Source organism: Bombina bombina, chromosome 1 (genome assembly GCF_027579735.1).
Source record: "Bombina bombina isolate aBomBom1 chromosome 1, aBomBom1.pri, whole genome shotgun sequence".
NCBI lineage: Eukaryota > Metazoa > Chordata > Amphibia > Anura > Bombinatoridae > Bombina > Bombina bombina.
In genome coordinates this window covers 247082744-247103396 of record NC_069499.1, presented here as the reverse complement: position 1 = coordinate 247103396, position 20653 = coordinate 247082744, and the positions used below count along the sequence as shown (strand labels likewise).

Below are 20653 nucleotides of genomic sequence, written 5' to 3'. Positions count from 1 at the left end.
TCTGTTCTGATGCATCTATTTTGGCGGTTGGACCCTAAATGTACTCTTGTTGCGTGTTCTTTTTCTTCTTTGAATCAGGACATAAAATTGTAAATGCATTTCTTTTTTCCCCGTGTGTTCTTTCCAGACTATAGCACAGTGGCGAAAGGCAGGATATCAAGACATGGCAGAGTATGAGAATTTCCGCCACCTGCTGCAAGCGCCCATAGATGACGGGCAAGAAATCCTTCACACTCGTTTTCCAATGCCTCGATATGTAGACACAGAGCATGGAGGGAGTCAAGTAAGTAACACAGGGAGTGAGATTGGAAGACTGTTTACAAGAGATTAATAACAAAAAGAAGAAGACTGGAGATACTTAAAGGGTCATGAAACCCAACATTTCTATTTCATGATTCAGTTAGCGCATACAATTATCATAAGAAAGGAAAAAACCTAAGCGCACAGGGTAAAATAAATTATAGAAAAATGTAATAATAATAATAATAATATTAAAATAATAAAAATCTGTACGATGGCAATATGTGTGCAAAGAGTATATCGTATAAAACAGAACCAAACACAAAAAGAAATATCAAATGTGACGGCAAAATATAACAAATTCAAGTAATCCAAATAGTTCATAACATGAGGGCAATATTCCACAATGGTACGTCCTGAAATCCCAGTATAGGCGTATTGCTGAAAAGCGGGTACTCACCGACCTTTACCTCAATCCTATGAGGCAAGTGAAGCGCTCAGTCAGGGGTAAACGGGAAGAGGAAGTATGGCTGAATCCTGCCTGCACCGCATCCACTTTGAATATAAATTCTCAGTTCCGTCCCTCAAAATCTCTGTGAGAAGGGTCCCTCGTTACCGGCACCAAACTCAATGTTACAATATAAGGGCACAGGAAGACAAGAGAGACAATAACTCAAAATGTCCTCAGTCCACAATAGTAAGTGCTCTTTATACATACACTTATAAACAGCTTTCCCATTTACTGCTATTATCTAATTTGCTTCATTCTCTTGGTATCCTTTGTTGAAAGAGCAGCAACACACTTCTGGAAGCCAAAACGCATTGGGTGAGCCAATAACATGAGGCACTAATCAGCAGCTACTGAGCCTACCTAGGTATCATTTTCAACAAAGGATACCAATAAAACAAAACAAATTAGATAATAGAAGTAAATTGGAAAGTAGTTTAAAATCACATGCTGTAGCTGAATCATGAAATAAAAAATGTGGGTTTCATGTCCCTTTTACAAACTGTTTTACTTTAATGTAGTATTCAGGAAAGCAAAAACAAAGGTCAGTCTTTCTCTCCCCCCCACTCTTTCTTTCTTTTTCTCTCTCTCTTTTTTTCTCTCCCCACTATTACTTTCCCCCCTCTCTTTCTCATCTGTCTTTCTTTCTCTTTCTCTCTAAAGGAATGATGAGAAGAAAACAGTGTTACTGGCAGTTTATGAAAGTTGGTTAAAAGGTGGTGTGTGTTGTGTGTTGTCTTTTAAAAACTAACCTGCAAACATCTCATGACGAGACAGATTAGTCCAGGGCTTGTGCCTAGTACAGAATGTGATCTCATTCCATATCTGTGTTAGATGATTGGATATACTGTGTGTGACAGGTGTGAAAAGCAGGAAAATATACGGCAAAAAAAAGATGTCCTAAGCTTTAAAGTGAAGGTAAACTTTGATGAATGAAAAATACTATTAAAAACAGGGGCACTTTCATTCATCAAAGTTTAGAAAGCAGCCGTTTTGATTAAAAACTTCCCTTTGTTTTTTTCACAGCCAGAGCAGCTTCTTCCACCTGGAGATCCTCTCTTCACACGTCATCAATGACTAATCCAGCTTCCTCCAATCAAGGCATGGCCTCAGGCAATGACTCCCCTGGCGGGACAGCCGTGATTGGAGGAAGCCAGATTAGTCACTGATGACGTGTGAAGAGAGGATCTCCGGGTGAGGGAAGTTGCTCTGGCTGTGAAAAAAAACAAAGGTAAGTTTTTAATCAAAATGGCTGCTTTCTAAACTTTGATGAATGAAAGTGCCCCTGTTTTTAATAGTATTTTTAAAAATCGGGCATTCATTCATCAAAGTTTACCTTCACGTTAAATAGCTTTCATGTAAAGATATAAAATTATTCTATTTCTAGTTCTTCTTTTTTCAATTCTAGAACTAATTTTCCAAAGTATTATGGCTTTGAATACTAATTATCTATGTGCATTGCCCAATAACAGATGATAATAACATAAAGTACATGGGTCATTAGCTTAAATACAACATAACTAAAGGCTGATCAAATTAAACTGTTAGGAGTACAGGGGAAGAGTAAACTTTGTTATGCTTAACATAATATATTTTTGCAAATTCCTTTAGGGAAGCATTATATGTTTTCTGTCATCTAAAGGGAGAAATTAACCATAAGTACAGTAGCTAGAATAGAACTGAGGTGGACCAAAGGCAGGAATGTATAAGAGAAGACGGTACACTCATTTCAATGTTGCTTTCCTTGAAGTCAAATGGAGAGGATATCATCACAAAAAGCCCTATTTATTAACCATGAACAGAGTCTATACAAGGGTGTGGTCTCATCTGGGAATCCCCTACACTGAATAAAGGAAAGTAGATCATATGCTATATTTACACTGATTCCCACTTAATCCGTATCTTGATGTAAAACATACTTATAACTCGTGGCATGTCCCAAATGACACTGACGGCATTTATATTTTATTTATTTTATTAGCAATGAAGAATAGATGTATTTAAATGGATATGTTAAGTTTTAAATGTGTCGTGTTTATTGAGCCATGATTTAGTAATTATTGCTGTCTTCTCAAATTGATATTTCCCATTCTTGTGAATGTTTGTCTTGTACTGTTAGGCAAAGCTTTTAGGACTATTTAAAAATAACACTAGTTTACAAAGGCGTATTTAAGGAAACTGTTAATTGAAATACTTATATTATTTATTCTACACTAGTCAGCCTTGTGCTTGTGGTATTCATTATTCATGTGATCATTTGTAACATCATTTTAGTTTTAGTGTATTGTTTGTCTTAAAGGGAAAATGCAAAATAATATTAAGTATTGAATATGTATAACAAAAATAATTACAAATATATAGGACTGTTACAGGGGACTCGGCTATAAGTGATTACTGCAGAAATCAGCCCCAGCTAACATTTTACATCCATACCCTATAGAACTGCAAAGTACCTGAGTAAACAGCTGAGGAATTAACTCCTGTAATGTAACAGGTGCTGTGTCTAGAGAGAAGCTGTATTAATGTGACACGGAACACTGTGAATCTATAACAAAGGCCTAAATTACAAGTTGAATAATACAGATAGTATGTGGCATGTTACTTTGTTTTTAGCCTCACACAGTCAGTATCTCTTAAATTTGTTATGTCATTGGTTAGAAAGTCTAACCAATGATTTGTTTTATATGTACAGTAAAAACTAAAATATCCTGTACTTAATAGGTACCAAGTACTAATATATAATATAATTACTGTATTATAAGTACTAAATGGAAGTGCTGACCACGTTTGCTTTGATATTACAAGCTGAGCGTTGCATATGATAAACAATTTATAAAGGCTGGTGTAAATTGTTAAAAAAAAAAAAAAAAACAACAACAAAAAAACTTAGAAATGTTTTGGTTTTCTTTTTTTTTACAGGTAACACTTACCGTTACCTATATTTTGGAGTTCTCTGTCTATTGTATTGTATGTACCGGGAAAGCCAAAACCTCTCCAGGTTTTTTGCAATCACAATATGTGTAAAAAAGTTTATATAAAAACTTTCTCAAGGGACACTGAAAGTCCAATATATTCTTTTTTGTTCCTTGTATATTCCCTATGATGCTTACTCCTTTAGTTAATACCTCTGGAGTAGGTAGAGAAACTAGAAAAATCACAAAGAAAGCACCAGAGTGCAAAGGGTATACTCTAAGTGCAGCAACTTTATTTTACAATAAAATCATATAGAGAACTTATAAAATGCAAGCTCACAAAACTGGCCTCGCTTATAGCCGCAATGTATGTGTATTCTGTGAATATGTACCGTTTCTCTTTGTGTCTCTCACTGAGTCACTGGGAAGTCACTGATATTCTTTCAGATTCAGTACTCCTATCGGTCTCGAGTTTCAGGGGTACAATATCCACCTGTAAAGTCTTTTCAGTAGTGATAAAAAAATGATATATATTATTTTTAAAGGTTTTTTTGTTTGGTAATAGTTTTTTTTTTTAAAGAATACTTTTAGTAGTATTTCTTACAGTAATTATCTTTAGTGATTGTTTTAGGTATTTATTCCACTTAGTGCTAGATAGAATTTAGTGCTGGTTGATACTGTTACAATTCGCTGTAACAATTTACACCAGAAAAATCACACAGAAAGCACCAGAGCATGGAAGGGGTGTATACTTCCTCATATGATGTCACATTGTCATCAGATCAATGTGTCATAAGATGAGGAAGTACATCTATGTGACAGGGTGCAGTGGGTGATGGCATTTTATAAAATCTTTTTTTAACAGACTATTTGAAAAGAATTTACACATGGATATTGTACCCTGACAGGAGTATTAGCACTTGGTGGAATCCGAAAGAATCTCGGTGAGTCACATAAGAAAAAACGGTACATAATTATGGAATACACATACATAGCGGCTATGTGCAAGGCCACTTTTGTAAATTTGCATTTTTTAAGTTCCCTATATGATTTTATTGTAAAATAAACTTGCTGCTCTTAGAGTATACCCTTCGCACAGTCCCCACATATTTTCTGTTAATCAGTATCAGTTAAATTTTAGTTCCTGTTGTACCTAAATTTAATTGTGTACAGTTTATAATCAGAAAGATGAATTGGCGAAGTGTCTCTGTGCAGTCAGCCAGTCAACTTACACTTCACACCGGCTATGTAATGCATTTTTCTTTCATACAGGTGGTGAGCGTCCATGATCCATTACTCCTGGGAAATACTCTTCCTGGCCACTAGGTGGAGGCAAATATTCTTAAACCCCTAGAGCTCTGGAAAAAAAAACTCCCACCTTACTGGAAAACTAGTCTTGTCTGCCTCCGCTGGAGGAAGGTGTGAAGGATGAAGATGAGCATGTTATTCTTCTGTGAGAGGGGTTCTCAGACTAAGCTGAGGCCCAGTTCCTTTCAGAGTGCAGTGTTTGCCAGAGGATTGTGTATGGAGTAAATGTAGTGACTTTTTTCACCTCATAGGTATTATGACACAAGCCGATAGGTGTCGTAGGGACTTGTCCTTTGCCTCCTCCTGATGGGTCTTCAGTTTTTTCTTTTTCCATATCCTCTGCTGATATGGTTCAGCACTGGTTTGGCTTACTACTGGTTTCCCAGTATTTGAGTGTCTATTGGTAAGTTTTGTTTTGTTTCTTTATATTTGGCACTCTATAAGCCATTTGGGTAATATATAGCCCTGGGACAGAATTATTATTTTGTGTTATTCCCTTTTAATTTTTTGACACACTGGTTTTGTAATCATTCTAGTCTGTTCATGTCAGGATACTGCACGGAAGCCCCTGGTATTGTTCACGTTGGGTTTTTCTGTGCGCCAGCTTTTGAGCCTGCGTGTGTCTTTTTTAGATGTTTGGTTTTTGCATGCGTTCCCTATCTTCTTAGTGCACTATCTAGCCATCGGGTGTGGAGTCTAAGTTTTTAAAGAAATTCTTTTGGAGGAACGAAGTTTTCCTTTTCCTCAAGCTCTTTTTTGGGGATATAACTTTTTTACAAAGCTTCTGGGTTCCCTTCTCTGTTGGTAATCATTTCTCAGGGTATTGCTGTTTTTCCTTACCTGGGCGATATCTTGGTTCAAGCTCCATCTTTTCATTTAGCAGATTCTCTCACGAACAGACTGTTGTTTTCTCAACAGCATGGTTGGAAGATCAATTTTCCAGAGTTATTTGGTTCCTCAGACATAGGTTACTTTCTTTCTAATGATACGGTGAGTCCACGGATCATCATCAATTACTGTTGGGAATATCACTCCTGGCCAGCAGGAAGATGCAAAGAGCACCACAGCAAAGCTGATAAATATCACTTCCTACCCACAATCCCCCAGTCATTCTCTTTGCCTCTAGTGCAAGGAGGGGGTGAAGTAATTAGGTGTCTTGATTAAGGCTCTTCTATCAAGATTTTTTATTTTGAAGTCTATCAAGATTGCACTGGCCTTCCATCACAATTTGTATGTACAATAGCTGTACTCCACGTTAGTCTCTTCAGCAGGGCTGTGTTGGCTTTAAAGCAGTTAGGAACTTGTAAAGTGGGCTTTGCTGCATTTTCCTAACACGTTGCTGCCCTGGTATAGAAATCCTGAGTAAGCTTACTCTGTCTTTCTTTTTACACAGGTCTCTGTGAGGAGCGGCATCCTCTCATACTTTGTGAGTCGTCTGGCTGACGAACGACTAGAATGCAGGTAAATGCCTTTTATCTTCTAAAAGATGGGAGATTGTGCACTTTATATTTACTGCAACAATGATTGGTACATTTTATACCCTTGATGGAGTATTATTGGGCAGCGTGCAGGCACTCGTTTTTTTTTTGTTTGTTTTTAAGAGAGACAAACTATTTCTCCTTCTGGGTTGAAGGGTTAATCTGTGTGTTGGGCTCTGTTTCCTTAAGCTGTTTATTAAGAAGGAATCAGATGGGCGGTATAGGCTTGTGTATATATGCTTATTGTTGTGGCAGACATTACACATTTTCTAGTGAGGGGGAGGTTTTGTTTTCTATCGGCTGGGAGTGCGCATTTTATTAAGCACTGCTTCTCCTCAGTCCAATGTGTCTCTCCTTCATGTATATTCTACTCTTAGAGCGGTGCGGCAGTGTAGTCCGTCGGTTGAGAGGAGTAAGCTTAGCACTCCGTTTTTTCTATTCCTGAGTTTTGTTGCCACCCTTACTAAAAGCGCCATGTTTTACCTCAGGGAAGAAGCGGCTGCGCCATTTGTGTTGCGCTCAACTCTTAACCAAGTGACTACGCCTCCTTGCTCCGAGAAGATGACTTAAAGGTTTTTAAATTGTGCAGTTTGTTAAAGATGACTTAAAGGACCAGTCAAAACAGTAGATTTGCATAATCAACACATGCAAGATAACAAGACAATGCAATAGCACTTAGTCTGAACTTTAAATGAGTAGTAGATTTTTTTTCTGACAATTTTAAAAAGTATATCTTTTTCCACTCCCCCTGTACCATGTGACAGCCATCAGCCAATCACAAATGCATACACGTACCATGTGACAGCCATCAGCAATTCACAAACGCATACACACTTATTCTTGCACATGCTCAGTAGAAGCTGGTGACTCAAAAAGTTTAAATATTAAAAGACTGTGCACATTTAGTTAATGGAAGTAAATTGGAAATCTGTTTAAAATGGCATGCTCTATCTGAATAATGAAAGTTTAATTTTGATTGAGTGTCCCTTTAAAGGTTTTTAAATTGTGCAGTTTGTAGAATACTGGCTCTTAAGAGCTTAGTATATTAATAATCAGACATATGGCTTGTGTCTCTCGCCTAATTTTTATAATAGAGCAGGATGAGAGATAAAGTTTTTATATATGTTATGGGTTTCAATCCTTAAAGTGACAGTTTGGTGCATTTTAGGAGAATCCCTAATCTATTCTCTAAGCTGTTATAGAGTTTTTATGAAAATATTAAAGGGATCTTCCATTTAATTTTTTCTGAGCCCTATGTCTCTCAGGATGATACTGTATAGGCATTGCCACAGTTTTCTCCTTAACGTCCCAAGCCTTTATGGCATCGCATGCAGTGCCCTGTGGTCCTCTCAATCTCCTGGAGGAGCTTTTTGCTTGCAGAATTGTCTGCCCAGGTGGCTTTTGGCATCTGTGGCTTTCTCTGCCTTTCCTTTATTTAAGGGAAATCGCAAGAAGTTCTTTAAGGAATCAGGTCTGTTTTCTGCTATGCATTTTGTCCTCCTTATAGTTTTATGAGCAGGATAGTTGGTAGCTCTGAGGGTTAAACCTCCGATTTGAACAGTGTAATTCTTTCTTCTGGTACTGAAGTGGTTCTGTTCAGATTCAAGCCTAATCTCGCTTTTATTTAGGAAGGGTTGGCTACTTGGGAAACTTCGACTCTCCTGTCTTTGTCAATCTTCAAGAATCTAGTGAATTTATATTTACTAGGATTCATTTGTTAAAAAAATGTCCTGTTCTCGACCGTGCTAGGAGAATTTCCTCAGGTATGGGAGAGGTTAAGGATTCCTCTTTTAAATATCATGGTGCTTAAGGTAAAGGGGCCATTGATAATTCTGGTTAAGAGAACTTCAATCCTTATTTAGGATAGCCGTACGTTTACGACTATTTATGGACAAGTCTGGCATCTTTTTGGTGCGACGTATTGTTGGATTCTATTTTGGTGGACTCCTTGAAGAGATCAATGTCAGAAAGGCTGTTAGGCCAATAAATCCTTTCTGTTGCTGCGTTTCCGTTTCCAAGTCCTCTGGAATTTCCTGTTAGTCTTGGATAAGGGGGATTTGCTGTCCTAGCCCGCCGGGTATTACAGCTGAGAAGCATACTTGTGACTTAGTGGTATAGTCTAGGCCTTATAGTTCTGCTGTGGCAGATTAAATTTTTAGGATTCCTCCAGTTCCACGCTTCTGGTGTTTCCTTTTTAAGAATGAGTCCTTGTTTGGACCTGGTCTGACGGTATTATCCTCTGTCTTGCGGGTGGAAAGTGTTTTGCTATCACTTGTCAAGTGGTTAAGACTTCATGAATGTTTTCCTTTTTTCATCAGGGGTCAGGTTTTTTAGACCAGTTTCAGATTTTTTTCCCGGAGGCAGATTTCTCTTCTAGAGTATCTGCAATTCAGGTATGATGAGAATCTTCCTTGAACATGGTTCAGGATGTTCTTTTCTGGGGAGTTCAAGCCCCTGCTTGGAAATGGGATCTGGGTCTTTATCTCAAGTATCTCTGGTGCTGACCTTCAGAGTAATATCCATTCTCTTTTAGTTCTGGGTCTGTTCATGAGAACATAGACCGGAGGGATGTGTGTTTCTTGTTCCCATGTTTCGGGGTCTTCGCTAGTTTATGGGTTCAGCAGCCGAGAAATACTTTTAGGTACAAGGGTGTTCTTCTGGACTATAGATGGTTCAGGTGTCATCCTTCCTTCGAACTATAACTTTTTCAAGAAATTTGGTCCAATCTACTTTTCCATAGATAAAAAATTAACTTGTAGAGGTCTTCCCGCGTTCCATCTTCATAAGTGGACTTTTTAGACTCTGTATTTAGAAGAAGTTTTCTAACAGAGGTCAGATGTCAAGGGGTTATTCCTTTTCCTTTCTCTGCAGTCTAGGGTCCAGCCTACAGCAAGCTCTAGTTGTCCGGTAGATGGCTTAGCCTTTTACAACCAGTTGGTTGGGAGTTAGGATCTATCTGTAGCTGCATTTACTTCGTTTTAAGTAAATCAATATAGGAGGGAATTGGTATTATGGTTTCCGTGGACTTCATTCCTTTTGCTATTTTCCATGTAATGGAGAACATTCCGATCTGTCTCAAAGAATAGATATAGATCAGTTGTCAAATTTCTCTGATAGCTTGGTCTCTTGGCATCAGTCGTTCTTAGCTTGGTCCCAGTCGGACTATGTCACCTCTTGTTTTGTATCATCCATCAGGGAGGAACTTTGGGTTCCTTAGCCATATTGAAGGTGACTTAGATTGTTCAGTGGGCGGGAGCTCACAATTGATGTCTGTCGTCCAGGGGTTATTTCTTCCCGGGGAGTGGGTTCTTCTTCCGGAGGTGTTTTCTAGGTAAATCTTCATATGTGGAGGGGGTCCGGAGTGGCTTCTGAGGGCGTTTACGCAGAACGCCAAGTTTCCAAGGCACGGTTCACGGTCTAGTGATCCACTGACCGCCTTGATTGATGTTTTTTCTTGGATTTCAGTCTGGCACTCCTGTTTTTCCTCAGTTTGCTTCCCTCCACTAGTCATTGCTCATATTCAACAGGAGAGAGCGGCAGGGATTTTCATAGCCTCTGTGTGAACCCGCGGGATCTGGTGGAAAGACCTATGGGTAACGTATCTTCTTTTTGGCGGCTGTACCTGAGGAAGGCCTTCTGAGTCAGTCATTGAGACTATGACTCAGGCTTGCTTTCCTGTTTCTAGAAGAATTGCCATAGAATATGGCGTATTTTATTTGATTGGTGTGTATCCAAGGGTTGTCTTGGAGTGGAGTCAGGATCATAGAAATCTGTCCGTTCTCTAGGATGTCTGGGGACAGTCAGTACCCTGAGGGGTCAGATTCTGCTTTGTCTTTTTGGCTACTTATGCGTCCTTTGGTCGTTCCAGATGTGCAATCAGGTTGCTCCCCCTTGGAGCATTAACCTTGTCTTAACCTTGTTCTTAGGGTTTTGTGGTACATTCTGTAGATATTAAGCGTTATCTCGGAAGGCTATCTTTTCTGCTTGGAGAGTCTCAGGAACTCTCAGCTTGGCAGTGTGTTTCGCCTTATCTTTCTTGAAGATAAGGTGGTTCTTCGTATTTAATTAGGTTTTCCTCCTAACTTGTGTTGGATGGGAATGTTATGAAGGAGATTGTTGTTCCTTGTCTATGTCCCAATCCTTTTTACCATAAGGAACAATGGTGGCACAACTTGAATGTTGTGCGTGTTCTTGATTTCTTTCTACAGGCGACTAAGGATTTCGCCAGTTTTCTGTTTGGATGTTTTGTTTCTCTGGGACAGCTACTTCTCTTTCCCTTTGGTTGGAACTATGATTTGTTTGGTTATGAGACTGCTAGACAGCAGCCTCTTGAGAGAATTACAGCTCTTTTTTTCTAGGGCTGTATCTGCTTCTTGGGTTTTCAAGAATGAAGCTTCTGTTGATCAGATTTGCAAGGCTACAACTTGCAACTCTCTGCTTACATTTTTCTGAATGTTTCAAATTTGATAGTTTTAAAGTTTTCCTAGGCTGAGGCGGCTTTTGGGAGAAAGCTTCTTCAAGCAGTGGCACCTACTGTTTAGGTTACCTGCCTTGTCCCTCCCTTATCATCTGTGTCCTCTAGCTTGGGTATTGATTCCCAACAGTAATTGATGATGATCCGTGGACTCACCGTGTCATTAGAAAGAAAACTAAATTTTTGCTTACCTGATAAATTTATTTCTTGACACGGTGAGTCCACGGCCCGGCCTGTATATTTCATACAGATTTTTTGTTGTATAAACCTCAGGCACCTCTGCACCTTGTGTTGCTTCCTTTCTTTCCTTTCCTGTGGTCAAATGACTGGGGGATTGTGGGCAGGAAGTGATATTTATCAGCTTTGCTGTGGTGCTCTTTGCCTCCTCCTGCTGGCCAGGAGTGGTATTCCCAACAGTAATTGATGATGATCCGTGGACTCACCATGTCAAGAAATAAATTAATGTATCAGGTACGCATAAATTTAGTTTTTCTGGGGGTACAAATAGATTTAGTTTCCATGAGATTTTTTTTTAATAGATCGGGGAAGACTGAAGCTGGTTTCAACCTGTTAAAGCTTCAGTCTCTTTCTTTTCCCTCGGTTGCTCTTTGCATGTACTGTAGGTATTAGGTCTCATAGATTGCTGCATCAGATGCTATGCCATTTTGTTTGTTTTTATTTGAGGCCTTTTCAGCTTGGTATACTTTGCCAGTGGTGCACGGACCATACTCAGCTGTCTCAAGCGATTTATCTAGATCACAGAACAAGTCAGTCTCTGTCTTGGTGGCTGGATCATCCTATTTGAACTGTGATCACTACTTTTGCTCATCCTATTTGAACTGTGATCACTACTTTTATTAAATTCCACCATTTTATTATTGGTAGGAATGTCCTTCAGGCAGTACTCTCAGCATACCATCACCCTGTTGTTTTTTGTAATGGTTTCTTTTGGCACATCTTCTTTTTTTTTCCTGCTCCTATTTTTATGCTCGTATTCCTTTTCCTACCTTTCTTGCTTGACTATACGTCAGACTCGTTTCCAGTAAGGTGGTAGGGATTTTATAAAGCTCTTGGGGTTTTGGAATCTTTGTTGCCCCTAGTGGCAAGGAAGAGTAATTTACAGGAGTAATGGATCGTGGACACTGACCACCATGAAAGAACCTCATTTATCAGGTAAGCATATTTTTTTTAAAACTTTTTGTTTAATTCTTTGGCATCTATTAGGAAAATGAGTGACACTGTAATACTATACTTGCATTAAACTGAAGGTAACAAATTATTTGTGTAAATTATGTGATATAAAATGTATTTGTCAGTAAAAGCCAGCATAACAGGGTATAGAGAGAGCTTATCTCATTACCTCCTCAACTGTCCTTACTGGATATTTAATTTGCATAGGGGTTTCTGAATTTTAAGTTGTGGGGCAGAGAATTGTACTACATGCTTGCTTTTGCTGTCTAATTTCTTTTTTGTTTTGTTTTTTTGAGGCTCGATTCCTGCTCTCGAAAGTGAACCCTTCTCAGACTCATAACAACATGTATGGCTGGGGACAGGTGAGTGCTTTTGTTTAATATTCATTTTATTTGAGATTTTAAAAATAGACTTGCATTTCACAGAAAAAAACAAAATTAAGAAACATGTAAAATCCATGTATAGACGGTAGATGGCATCTTACAATAATATATTCTCTTAGTGTAATTTTCTACAAAAATACAAATGCAGTGTTAAATGGTTTTGGTTTAAATACATTTAGAGAGGTTTCATTTTAGTGCTCTATTGTGTACAAGATAGGTATAGTGGTTACATGGGTGTAGACATAAATCTCATGAGCACTAGCAAGATATGTGAGCCATAGAAGCTGAAAGCAGTTGGCTTGGTGAAAATTACATGGTTAAGATGCTGGATACATTAGGGAAAGAAAGAACTATGAGAAAATACACCTTTGTTTGAATAATACGGTGGATTTTAAAGGGACATTAAACACTTCTTGTTTTGCGTAAAAATTGTGCTTTACCTCAAGTCCTCTACAGACGCCATAAAGCAAAATCTGTAATCTACAGTATCTAAATGCTGCATATTACCTAGACTAGCTATTTCATTTGCAGGTTACAGTCTTTTGTTTTTGGCCTCTCTGGGTAGTGTGGAACAATATTTTTACGCAAAAGCAAGAGGTGTTTAATATCCTTTTTATGTGATACGTCTCAAAACATGTTTTTTTGAGTCTTAGAGCTCTTAATGCTGAGCCGTGTTAACAGGTTATGAGGTAGGTAGTTCGGGCGAATCTGTATATCACAGGAAATTCCTGTAAATGAGATCAGAATGTAATTAAAGTGGACTCTGTATTAGTAGAATAAAAAACATAAATTATGTTTACCTGATAATTTCCTTTTCTTCTGATGGAAAGAGTCCACAGCTGCATTCATTACTTTTGGGAAATAAGAACCTGGCCACCAGGAGGAGGCAGACACATCCCAGCCTTAAGGCTTAAATACTCCTCCCACTCCCCTCATCCCCCAGTCATTCTGCCGAGGAACAAGGAACAGTAGAAGAAATATCAGGGTTAAAGGTGCCAGAAGAATAATAAGGACGCCCCACATAAAATTACAGGTGGGGAGCTGAGGACTCTTTCTATCAGAAGACAAGGAAATTATCAGGTAAGCATAATTTGTTTTTCTTCTTAAATGGAAAGAGTCCACAGCTGCATTCATTACTTTTGGGAAAATTATACCCAAGCTATAGAGGACACTGAATGCCAAGACGGGAGGGTACTGAGGGCGCCAGGCCTGAACCTCTACCCAATAAAAAAAAACGCTTCGGGTGGGGGGGGGGGGTGGTTTCCAGACACCGGCCAAGATGGCTGCTTTTTAATTTCGGCTGAGTTCTGGAGCAGTTAGATCCGCTATATATCACTCCTCTGACCAACAATCCAAACCCTACCTCACTGCTGATTCATAGAATACCGGCTAAGGAACGGATTTATACGTTTTCTTTTTTCTTCACACTTAGAACTCTAGACTAGCAGACCGGAATAAATGGGGTACACAGCGGAGGCCTAGTCACAGGCCTGAACCCTCATTTACCCTCCCTGATTCCTGACATACCAGGTAAAACAGCTATATGCGCTGTCATAAATTTCTGGAACACAGAGACATTATCTATTTAATTATACCCTATCGAGAACAATACTAAGTAATTCAGCCATGGAAAGAATATATCATGTGATACAGGCCATGCTGACTGACTTCGAGATTCAGATGCACAATGTTATAGTGGACACACTGAGACCATTGAGCCAGGGAACACCTGACTATGCCTTGAGTCGCCAGGATTCTGGAGACGATCGCGATGTGAAGACAGTCTTCTGCTGGCAAGATCCAGAGAGAGACAAAATCATGGAGGTTCAGAAGACTAGCCAATATAAAATTGAGCCATTGTCTACATGCCCACCTCCAACTATCAAGCCAGCATATACTCCGGACTCCCCAGCGACCCAGAGGGAGATACAGAGAGAGACCTGTGCTGCATGGGGAGTGCAGGAGGCACAGAATACAGGAGAGACCATACTGACCGGACCCATGAGTATCTCTTATAATGACCTGATCTTACCTTATACTAAATGTGGAACGGCCGGTTGCCTCCTAGTGATCATAAAGATTAAGGATATTGTGGTGATCCGCAGGCAATTCTGGATGGCAGATGAGGCTGAAGATCAGATGAGTTGGGGGTCGGGGGGAGACTGTCATGGTCGACACTCGTCTCCTGTGCAGCAGTCCAAGTTCCCCCATATATCAACATCGGTGAAAGCTGGAATTGGTTAAGACCCTAAGCAAACTCGGGGCCCTTTCATTTTGGGAGACATATCTATCTGGTACTAAGGGAAGGCCCCCCAGGCCTTGGATATAACCTCGGCGGTCAAATGATGGATGAAGATGTTTCAGTCTGGTAATACTGTTTAACGCTTTAAGTTCCACAGTTGGAGAAGATGCATAGTTTTATTTCACTTTTTATTCTTACTAGGCCCAGTTATGGTACTAAAGTGACTCATGTGGGAGATATTCTAAGTGCTCAGTTGATCAGTTATTGAAGTGTATATATGTGTAGTGTGGTGCATGTCTAGAGCCTGTCAAATTGTTTATCAAACGATGTACCCATCACTAAATACAATATCTATCTTGTATCATCTCAGTAATAGAAAATGTATAGCTTTGTATTAGCTCTCTTCTCCTACAAGTGCCAGTAATTATGCTAATGTAACCCATATGGGACACTTGCAAATATGCACAAAGCTTACATGACCAGTTTGACAAGAGCATATGTTATTAAAGTTCTGACATTACCTCTAGGCTCATTCACCATATAAGATTATACTGTCAAGGTATTTTGCGAGTATAGATGATTTTTTTTACCTTAAATCCCAAATGAAATGTGGCGACTACCTTTTTAGATATGCTGAAACATATGTCCAAATGTATTACTGTCCATTTCATACAAATGCTATCAAGCTCCCTCTTGCATCTTGCTCATTGTATATCAGTCCCCTATAGATAACTAGTAGTATTTCACAAAATGAATGTATATGCTGTGCTTTAATAGTGTTTTGAGGGTCCAAAAGTGACCTAAATACTAAATATCCTTCTATTATGCTTTATTTTAAGTTTACTGGAGGTCCAAAAAGTGGCCTTGCATGTTTCCAAGAGGTAGGAAAATGAGGTTTGAAATTTGTTTTAGTTTTGTATTATCCCATAGATACTACCAAGACAGTTAAATATATGGTCATTTCACTCTCTTGGGCCCAGGAGATTCATATACTTATTTGTCCATTTACTGTCTTGGCTCACATTGAATGTACACTTGTTTTACTTGTATCAAGGAGGCCACGCCTATACCAAGCAAAACCCAGGATAAGACCAGGCACAGAGACAGAACAGATGTTGGAGAGAAAGAACAGACGTCTCTCCAACATCCTGCAAGCACGGAATGCAACTGAAGAGCCAAAGTCCAAAACCATAGAATACCAAAGCATTCGACCATGTAAAAGTGTGTAATACACCCAGGTAAAAAAAAACAAGGTTGAGAACAGAGTCCATAACAGGACGACACATAGGGTTCTTGCGAGGAAGAAGAAGCAGTCAAGCAAGAAACAGACCGCAAAAGAAACCCCCAGACAGAGGTCACACTCCAGGCAACCTAAGTCGCCAGACCTACACACAGGTCCCTAAAAAGGGGAACACAAAACCGTGGCTTTTCCGAGAAGGAGAGTATATCCTCAGACCCGAAGGAAGAGTAAACCCTGCTCATCAATGCAGCAAGTTGAAATGAAAATCTATACCCTAGCAGACTAAGCTAACAGGATAGACTCAACAAAGCTCACACATCCAGAGTAGACTGCGACCCGAACGCAGCTCCATAGACCGCTCTGCCATCCTGACCTGCAGACCCACAGCCAGCTGGACCAACCCAGCCTCAGGGATCCAAAACAGGGGAACAAAAGAATCCTGAAACAGGTACAGGAACGAGCGTAAGGATAGCACAGCCATCCCCCCAGAGTACAAGTGCAACCCAACTCTGAAAACAGACAACAAGGCCATAGATCTAAGGATCTATCAAAATAAAGGCCCAACATGTCTGCTTGGAGCCAGCAAGACCCCAAGGGGAACTAATCCCACCTTTCCGCCTCCAATCCAGGAGAAGCCCCAAGCAAGGACTCCATCTGCATAGGGAGAAGAATATCTGCCAAAGAAAAAGGGATGATGCCGGAAGGGCAACAGCTGTCCTTAAGACCGAAGTCACTGGCTAATGGGAAGAGAAATTTCCAACACAGATGTCCTAGAAAAGGACACCCCTACAAGTAGCTTGCCAAGCAGAGGCACAGCCAACCCATTCGCATGCAGAGCAGGGAATCCATGGGAACACTGGCAAGCTGACCAGGGGAATACAACCCTAAAGCGCACCAGAAATTGGACATCCAACGCCAGCAGCAGGTTATGAACCAACCACCCTTGAGGCTCAAGCCAACACAACTAACCACCAGATGACATGGGCTACTCTGTGGCAAAGAGTAAAAAATACTCTGAAAACCTGGCCTACCATGACCAGGTTAGGTAGATGGAGAAAGGACATAGCCCAAGTTCCCACTACCGTGGAACACCCCGATCAGCCCTGAGATCCAAGATTCCAAAACCACCCAAGACTGGGTCAGGAAAAAAGCCAAGCGAAGCCTCAGCAACCCGAAGTCTCAGGGAGAAAAACAGGTCCGGGCACCTAATAGTGCAGGCAAACCTTACCCTAGAACTAAACACCCCAACTGGTTCAAAAAGCCAGACACAAGGGTATGGATGCATATCCAGGAATCCAGATAGCAAGAACAACTCGAAAGCCCCGACCAAAGGAAGGAACCACCCCTAGCTAAAGTCCAACGCTCCAAGGAGCAAGGCTAGAAGTCGTATGAAGATACTTCTCAGAGCTTCAGGACAACCAAGGGATATCTCGAGGTAAAAAAAAAATCCTACTAGCAGGACTAGTCTCCCTATCACCTCCGCACAAGGAAGAGAACGGCACTAAGCCTACCCAGCTCCGGAAAAGCCCAAGCTAAACAAAGTCCCCGCAGGGAACGACCATCACCCGGAAACATAGATCCCTAAAAGGAGATCTAACTCGCCCAGAGACAATGGAAGAAGACCCAAAGGTCTCTTATAACTCAGACAGACAGTACACGTCAAAGAGTAAGAGCTCCATCTAGATACACTACAAACAGCTTACGCGTACCACTGCAAGGTGTCAAGAGCTGCAACTGGTTTCAAACTGTAAACCTTCCGCATGCTAGACAGCTATCCTGTACAAGCTGTTGGATCAAGCCCAAAAGGACAAATCCAGAGGCCTAAAAACGAAGGCCAAACCACGCAACTGCAGTAAGGGGCATTTAGCCCTCCGCCACATGGGGGAGGAAAACTCTAAGTTCTGATGAAATCAGATGTCAGAGTGACGCAGCGGAAAACTCCCTTGCCCGGCCATCTATGACTGAAGGCTATAAGGATTGAAACAATCCTTCCCACCTCACGGAACCCACAGGTCCTCTCGAATGCTTAGTTGAATATAAAAAAGAATGATAACCTGAGCACTCTGCGCTTCTACCGAACCAGCCGAGCAGAACAGCGCCACGTGTCTGAACAGCCACAAGACCGAACGAACCCGACAGGACCAGCCTGCACCTAGGGTCCTAACCGGCAAGCTGCATAAATTCTCCCTCATAGGGGAAAAAACAGAAAACAGACATTCTTAACATAGGACTAACATGTCCAAAACAACTTCTGAAGAAGTAATAAAGAGTATCAATCCCAGAAGGTTCCCGAAGGAAACAAAAACAAATAAGACATCCCATCGGATATAAATAAAATATAAGGCAACCCGGAGGTTAACGCCCAAAAAGACACAGGCCTACCCGCAGGACCAGCCAAACGGAGCCCTATCTTTCAAAACTGGGAAAAATCTCAAACAAATGACAATCAGGAGATTACTTCATCCCCACATGTCTAATGAGGTGCACCATTCTAATTAGCAGACTGAAAATCCCCGTATCTGGTAACGATAGGGTCATACAATAACTGAAAAACATGTCTGAGCAATAAGCGAAGAAGCGCAATCCTGTAATGAAAGGCACAACACTCAGGGACAGTTACACCCACGGAGAACTGCAGAGGCCCTCCCCAAGGCGGAAGGCCCGGGACAATAGGGCGCGAGCACATTCTCAAATAAACACCTGGACTCTGCAGATGAACAATCGCCAACATTATGTGGAAGCGAAAACGTGCTGCAACCTCCGGGGGGAACACACCACCCTGGATGGAGGAATCAGAAACTGGGTCACCCACATGTGTAGAAGTATGAATTGGTAGGGAACTCGCCTCTCGGAGGACAGGATCCCCAGAGGCGGATGGCTCAGCAGTGCCTTGATTCCCCGAGCCCGAGAAACCAGGCGCTCTGAAATGGCATACGAAACAAAACTGGTTGACATGTGTCAACGAGGCCAATCGGATTTGTCACCGGACACAGAATCTGAATCTGAAATCAAAATAGTCTCAGTATCAGAATCCTCCGTAACTGAATCTAAAATTAGCACAGTCTCAGCATCAGAATCCTCCATAACTGGATAGAGGATATATAAATATGGACTAAAGTAGTAAAAACAAAAATGGCACCTGACACCCCCAATAATGGCTGGGGCACTCACCACCTCCTATCACCAGACCCCTGCGGACTAGAAAATGTCCTTTGCCACACGGTCGGGAATGCGGAAATGGAAAACGGAACGGAACCACGCCCAAACACAAGGTGGACCGTACAGTCCAAAAAAGCGCACCCAACCAAAATGCCCCGACTAAAGTCAAAGAATAACTGGGGGATGAGGGGAGTGGAGGAGTATTTAAGCCTTTGGCTGGGTTGTCTTTTCCTCCTCCTGGTGGCCAGGTTCCTTTTTCCCAAAAGTAATGAATGCAGCTGTGGACTCTTTCCATTTAAGAAGAAAAAGGCAATGGATGGGAGGGTTGCTTGGAAACAATACCAGTGATGTGGGAAGGTGGTATGAACATTTTGTAATGTGTGGGCCAAATTTCTTAATTAGACTTAAAGGGACATATTATTATCAGTTATTTGTAGAGCGCCAACAGATTCCAACAGCGCTATAAACATAGGTCTAAAATGCAAGAGTAGCATTTATAGGAGACTAATTAGGGCCCTGCTAAGAGTTGCACTGTTGTAAATCAGCTCTCATGCTAAGGGGGTTCAAAGGGATGACAAAAGGAGAAGAAGATTTGAGGTAATAAAATGTTTACGTACATTGTATGCATCTCTGAACAGTAGGGTCATATTTCTCTTGTTAAGTGTATCCAGTCCACGGATCATCCATTACTTGTGGGATATTCTCCTTCCCAACAGGAAGTTGCAAGAGGATCACCCACAGCAGAGCTGCTATATAGCTCCTCCCCTCACTGCCATATCCAGTCATTCTCTTGCAACTCTCAACTAAGATGGAGGTCGTAAGAGGACTGTGGTGTTTTATACTTAGTTTATTTCTTCAATCAAAAGTTTGTTATTTTTAAATGGTACCGGAGTGTACTGTTTATCTCAGGCAGTATTTAGAAGAAGAATCTGCCTGCGTTTTCTATGATCTTAGCAGAAGTAACTAAGATCCTTTGCTGTTCTCACATATTCTGAGGAGTGAGGTAACTTCAGAGGGGGAATAGCGTGCAGGTTTTCCTGTAATAAGGTATGTGCGGTTAAAATATTTTTCTAGGGATGGAATTTGCTAGAAAATTCTGCTGATACCAAAGTAATGTAAGTAAAGCCTTAAATGCAGTGATAGCGACTGGTATCAGGCTTATTAATAGAGATACATACTCTTATAAAAGTGTATTTTAAAACGTTTGCTGGCATGTTTAATCGTTTTTTACATATGTTTGGTGATAAAACTTATTGGGGCCTAGTTTTTTCCACATGGCTGGCTTGAATTTTGCCTAGAAACAGTTCCCTGAGGCTTCCCACTGTTGTAATATGAGTGGGAGGGGCCTATTTTAGCGTTTTTTTGCACAGCAAAAATTACAGACACAGACATCCAGCTTCTTCCTGCATGATCCAGGACTCCTCTGAAGGGCTCAAAAGGCTTCAAAAGTCGTATTGAGGGAGGTAAAAAGCCACAGTAGAGCTGTGGCAGTTGTTGTGACTATTTAAAAAACGTTTT

At 40.7% G+C, this 20653-nt stretch overlaps 1 protein-coding gene across 1 annotated transcript in view; it reads left to right on the top strand.

Annotated features, from left to right (window-relative positions):
- Positions 1-20653, top strand: part of SEC23A (SEC23 homolog A, COPII coat complex component) — a 480777-nt gene that overhangs the window by 446040 nt on the left and 14084 nt on the right. The window contains exons 18-19 of the mRNA XM_053697910.1: positions 128-283; positions 12408-12473. Of these exons, the coding sequence (XP_053553885.1) occupies positions 128-283; positions 12408-12473 (222 nt within the window). The remainder of the gene's footprint in view (positions 1-127; positions 284-12407; positions 12474-20653) is intronic.